At 40.1% G+C, this 6453-nt stretch overlaps 1 protein-coding gene across 2 annotated transcripts in view; it reads right to left on the bottom strand.

The window, feature by feature from the left end:
- Positions 1–1149: 1149 nt before the first annotated feature.
- The window catches only part of Mctp2 (multiple C2 and transmembrane domain containing 2), a 235108-nt gene continuing 229804 nt past the window's right edge, over positions 1150–6453 (bottom strand). For both annotated transcript variants that reach the window (XM_008852341.3, XM_017802990.2), the window contains 2 exons: positions 6240–6337; positions 1150–4093 (listed from right to left, as the gene is read on the bottom strand). In XM_008852341.3, the coding sequence (XP_008850563.1) occupies positions 4025–4093; positions 6240–6337 (167 nt within the window). In that variant the 3' untranslated portion in view covers positions 1150–4024. The remainder of the gene's footprint in view (positions 4094–6239; positions 6338–6453) is intronic.

The following is a 6453-nucleotide window of genomic DNA, read 5'->3' as shown; positions in this document are numbered from 1 at the left end:
GGGATCAAAGCTTTTGGGAACTCTAACCTGAAACAATGGAAGAAATATCTTTCCATGCTTTGGTGTATATCTGGGACTCTTAGAACCTTAATTTTCAAATTTTGGATTAGGCATTGAAGGTAGGGAATTTAGAAGGTAATTAGGATAAGACTGGTTGGTGAGGGTGGGCTCCCTATGATATCAATTGTGGCTTTATGAGAGATGTGAGTCAGCATGCTCCATCTCATCAACTGATGTCCTCACATATGATGGTGCTATGGGACGTGGAATCTCATGTAGCCCTGGGACCAAGGTAATATCATCAGAGCAGGAGAACTTAGAGTAGTTTGAAGGAGAAATCTACTTATGGAGAAACTGGAGAAAGTAACCCCATGTGACAGAGATCATCTGAATGGAGAGTAGACCAGCAGTGTGTCACCATTACCACCACATGTGGGTGTTTGTAAGGGCTTCACTTGGGGGATGGCCATCAGCATAGAAGTAGATACCACACCAGCCCTTGTTCTACTAGATTTTATGGGTTGGAAGATGAGGGGGAAAGGTAAAAGAGTAAAAACCAGGATGTCTGAGAGAAGCCCCTTGATTGGAGCCACCAATGCTAGTAAGAAAAAGAGGAAATTAGAAAGATAATGTGAATAGGGTCCTGAAGACAGGGAGAGAGAATGATGCTTAGTTTCTCACTGGCTAAGGTCTAGACACCTTTAAGGCATCTTGGCAGGGCTAGAAGTGGATGTATGGGGCTAAGAAAATAACCAGGAACACTAGGAAAATTTTAATATTCCCACTTTTATCTTTAATCAGAATACTGTGAGTCTTTAATTTACAAAGTTCAAGATGCATTTTTGACTGTATCATACGTTTCTACTGGTAGTAGTCCATCCCTCGTCTATGATTTAAATTTCTGTGGTTTTAGTTGTCCTAGGAGAGCCACAGACCAAAATCATTAAAGGAAAAGTTCTGGAAAGAAAAATTTCTAACTTTTAAATTTCACACCACTCTAAATAATGAGATGTCATCTTGCACCTTGTATGCCAACCCATCCAGAATGCCACTCAATCTTTGTCCAGATGATCCATACTGCAGTGGTTGACATACCAATCAGATAGGAATGACAGTGATGTGGGTGGTAAAAGAATTTACCAAGACACAAATAGACAAAGAGTTTATTGAAATACATTCCAAGGAAGCAGTGGGAGAGTTTCCAGAGAGGGGAAGCCATGCCGCTGAGAGGGAGCAGGAGTTATTTTAACACACTTACAGGAGTTCCTTGGTTGTTTCATCTTGGAACCTCTGTGCTGACTTCTATCTGACGTGATGGGTGGACCTCTTGGTATCTGGCTAAGTGGTAAATTTTGTAGCATAAGCCTTTTTTTGAGAATGGCCATTTGTGTAGGTGCCAGGGTATTTATGGGTTAGGCTCTAGATATGTGCAGAAGGTGTCATAGGTCCCTAAGGAACCAGGCTCCAACTAGCCATGGCTGGGCTGTTGGAAGTGTGAGAATTTTGCTTTCATTTGGTCCTTCTGTCTTTACAGTAGCCATCGGTTTGCAGATTCACCGCTGTGGTGTTACAATGATTGTATCTCAATAACCAGTATTTTACTCAATTCTGGTGTCAAAGCTCACAAGCAGTCATGCTGGCAATTCGGATATGCCAAAGAGAAGCCCCAAAGTGTTTCCGAAAAGCATACATATGAAAGTTCTCAGAAGACAAAAAACAATCATACTCAAGTTGCTAAGATCTTGGGTTAGAACAGATAATCCTCTGTATATCAAATAGTGGAAACAGGGAATAGAAATTCATGCTACTTTTGCTGTCAAGCATCCAAGTGCAGAAGTTCTGCTCACAGTGACATAGATGCTTAGTTAAGATGGACAGAATAACAGTAAATTATAGGGTTTGGTACTTTGAGATCTTGGGCCTCCATGGGGAATATTAGACAGACTGTGTTAGGATTAAGTTTCTACAATTGTAATCATTGTATAAAGCTTAGCATGTCACTTCCAACTAATATTCATTTTCTAACATGCAATGTCTAATTAATCAATTAGCAATTGCTTTCAACACACAGTTTGTGAAAAGTTGACTTGTCCTCCTCTTGCTCACCAGCTAGTTTGTGCCCAGAATTTAATGTGAATTCTATTTGAACTACAAAGGAAATAAGTAAGTCTAACTAATGATGCCTTCTTGTAGAGAAAACTATTTCATTTTGAAATTCTATAGCAAAAGAACAACAATGAAGTCTGCCTTCCACATTTAAATAAATAAGGGGTTATTTTGCTCCCGAGAGTTTTCATTCCAGTGACTGATCAGATCTCACACATCCATCGGCTTAAAAATGTCTGACTTAGGTCGTTACCAAATGACAGACTATGATAAACTGGATGACAAGAGGGAGACAATGAGGCATTGTTTACACAGAAGATTGAGTAACTGGTTTAACAAAAGAAGTTCCTGGGTATCTATTGTATGTACAACTAAGAGATTTACTGGAGCTTTTATAATTTCTGCAAGGCTCTTTTCCAGCCAGCTTCATTAACTCAAAGTAAATCAAACCATGCAGAAATCGGGTTCTGCCAGATAGCAACCCAGGAAGATACAATATGAAGAAAAACAGACACGAGATGAGAAAGTTTAGAATCTTTGGCATTTTTTCATAAACATATTGTTTGAAGATTCTTAAGTCACAACTCGGAGACAAAAAGAAACAGTAAACTCACTATTAAATTTGGACAATTTACCTCAACTTTTCTTCATAACACAAATACAAACCTGCATATATGAAGCACGTGTCAATAAAATACAGACTTTAAAGCATAAATATCATTCGAACATAAAGATATTTAGATACACTATCTATAGACACAAAACCAAGGTTTTCTTAAACTTGGCAGAGTGTACTGTGGAGTCCTGGGATGTATAGGATTTAGGTACCATTCAAAGAGGTCTTTATGGTGGGACTTTCTAGAACAGGGTTCTTACACTAGTTTTTTGTGGTTTATAGCTCATTTTGACCTCTAGAGAAACAAAAGACATATTTGGACAGCCAAAATATTTCCTACTTCCATCTTAAAACACTGGGCAAGTAAATGATTATGGTGTTTATTAGTCTCCTTCATACTTGTTCCTTTCTAAAGACTCACTCATTTCCCTCATTTCTCCCCACTGCCTCTCTGAGGCTAGATATTGACAGCTTGTTTTGGTAATAAGCAAGAAGTAAAGTTAGAAGACACAGCATTTTCAGCAATGAAATCACTATGTGAGGCAGCCTGGCATGCAACACCAATGGGTCAACAAAAAACTTAGACATGCCCTTAGTAATCACAGCTGAAAGACTCCTAAAAATTTGGATTAATATTGGAAATCATTTAAAATTCTTCTCTAATGTAAGTTATCTGGATAGATGTAGCCAGCAAACACTAAAGCAGCTTATTTGACAATAATCTGAAGAAATAAGTTGGGGGATCTGGAGAGGAGATAACTGAGTCTCTGTTGTTTACTTAGTTTTTGAGAGATGGTCTTTATGTAGCTGAGGCTGGCCTCATATAGCTAATGAAGCCAGGACTGACCTCAAACTTGTGACTGTCCTGCCTTGACCTTTTTGGTGCTGGAATTACATGTGTGAGGCACCAGGCACAGCTGGAAATAACTGAATCTTAATGAGAATCTTCTGGAGGTATTGAAATAAGTTCAGAGTCATTCTGGCACCAAGTGGCCTCCTGGTTGTTTTCAAGGACAGTGTTCATCCACATGGACACTGTTTCATGTCCTTCTTGAGAACAGATGAGAGGTCCTCATGATTCCAGGCTTGGTGCCTTTTGTTGAGTTGACTGTCTTGGCATCTGGGCTACCCATACATGGGAATGTGTATGCAGGTGTGTGCACATCTGTGCACAAGAAGGGAGAGATCACAGGGAGCACACAGCGCCCATGTCAGGACACCTCTGTACCAGTGGGGCAGGCACAGGAGAGGTCCGATCATCTGCACAACAGCAGGTGCTGGCGTCCTCAGTGAATGTGTACCCTAGAGAGTGCTGCGCTTCTTTCGAAGGGGGCTGTGGCTGCCACTGAGTTTCAGCTCTGCATACTGCACCTGTGAAAACAAACAGACTTGATGCTGGCTGTTAGGTAACCCTAGCTCACCACAGAGTGTGTTAATGGCTCCCCAAGGACAGAGTAAGGCAAAGGAAGGAAGGTTCAAAGGTAATGAATCATTCTCTAAACACAGGAACATGGGGGGATTAATTGCAGGAAGGATTTGAGAAGTCATGCATCATTTCTTGAAACCAAAATATTAAAAGCAGATTTTTCTAATAAGATACATGGTTTCTACCTGCTCTTGCCACTGCTATAGGATCTCAGTTTTGCATGTGCCAGTTTTCAACCAGAAATAAACTTAATAACTACCTCTTGGGAATGTTGAGAATTACTGAGTATTATTCATTTAAAGGTATCTAAAATCTTGGGAGAAAATTTCAGCCACTTGCAGATATTTATTTTACCTAAGAGGGGGAAAATACTGAAACTGATATTAGTCTCCAACCTTATACAGACTTCACTTAAAATTAATTTCATTTACAGTATGATGGCTCAAACATCTGTGATAAATATGAGCACTCAAGGAGTCCCCAGGGGCAAACTGTCATTTTGTCATTAGAAAACACCCTTGGTGGGACATGGAGTCCCTTGCTTGTGAGTGGTAGAAACCATCAAATGGTTTCCTTTATCTCTATTTATGCCATCTACTCCTTCATGAACCCTCTGAGGGCTAATACATAGACTAGTCATTGGGTGGAGGGTGGTTGATGGAAATTTCTATTCAAGGATACAGTGTGAACTCACACTTCAACTCAAGTGATGGTACATTGCAAACATATTGCTTTAGTGTGTGGCTTTGATAGGCTTACAGTGGAATGCATTTATTTAAACTATTGTATTACAGGCCACATATGCTTGCTATTTTTAGCATTTGTACCAAATTCCCCAAGGATGTTATACCCAGTGACAAGTTAGGCTATACTTTGCCAAAATCAGATAAATGACAAAGAAAAGAAAACCCTTTCCTTCTAGTGTTTTGTGAAAGTCTCCCAGGGGAAGAGAAGATGCCACAGCTGTCAATCTTCAATACAAAACAAACAGAGGCCAGGTTATTATTTTTAATTATGTCATGCAAATGCAAAAGAGTAAATTTATCTTTTTAGAATGTATTTTAACAGGCAATTATATCATGAAGTGAAGGAAGGCTAAATGGGGTCCATTTTAATCTCTAGAATGTGGAATAAAGGGGATAGAGACTCTGAGACCTTAAGCCTCATGCCTCTATGATCTACTGGGAGACGCTGGGAAACCAATTATACTACAGAGGCCCAGGGAGGAGAATCGATACTTGATTTGGGGTTCGCTCAGATAATAAAGCACTGTGGCTTTGATCATCTTGATGATGCTTCATGCCATAGTGTCCCCCTTTACCTCTTTAGTGGTCACTCTTCTCCATTAGAGAAATCACTGCCTGTCCTCCTTCCTCTGGTGTTATAGCAGGCAGGACCCCAGATGGGGCTATTCTTTGGGACTTTTTTGTATTGTTGCTTTTCTTAATCTCTGTGCATCCACAAAATTGAGACACTGCTGGACTAAGTGAGCATTACCTACGAATAATACTTGTGATTGATCTAAAGTGATATCCTGCCATCTCTTCCTCTGTGTGTATTAGAGTAAGTAGGGGCTTTGCCCTCAGCACTCTTAAGTCTTTAGAAGACAGAGAATAGAAGGGAGGCTGAAGAGATAATTGGGGGAAAAGTAATAACAAGAATAATCCTCTTGTCTCTTGTCGCCTACTTCCCCTCAAATGCCTGCCTGCCTGCCATCCAGAGGAGGAAGAAAATAAGCAACATGCTCTCAGCCTTATCCCATCCAACTCCACTTGCAGAGCTCATCCACCTCTCTTTGGGGAGGAAATCAATCAATCAGGACAAACACTGCAGCACTGTAGTTTCTCAGTATGAGTTCCAGATTCACTCCTAAGTGGCTCTTTTTTCAGGATCATTTTCCTTAGCTCTGATATGCTTTAGACAAAGGATTTTTCTTTTCTTTTGCCACCTTCCTACAAACCAGGGCTCTTTAGGGATTTTCTGATTCCTTATCTCAATTACACAAGCATAGCCATATGCCCCTCCAACACTGTAGGGCTGGACAGACCTCATCGCTGGTGCCCCTGTTGGTGGTGAACATTCATCACATACCTTTTGAACATCCGAGGGCACCCTGGAGAGGAAGTCTAGTAGCTCATTATTGTCGATAGAATAAGGATTTCGAAGCTTCTTAGTAAATTTATTTATGCCTGAAAAACAAACAGTGGACTTGTCTTTACCACCTATATCTGTCAATCATCTATCATTTATCTATCTATCTATCTATCTATCTATCTATCTATCTATCTATCTATCTATCTATCTT

This window comes from Nannospalax galili, unplaced genomic scaffold (assembly GCF_000622305.1).
Source record: "Nannospalax galili isolate Female #2095 unplaced genomic scaffold, S.galili_v1.0 scaffold63, whole genome shotgun sequence".
In the NCBI taxonomy this organism is placed as follows: Eukaryota; Metazoa; Chordata; class Mammalia; order Rodentia; family Spalacidae; genus Nannospalax; species Nannospalax galili.
This window is presented reverse-complemented; position numbering and strand designations above follow the sequence as displayed.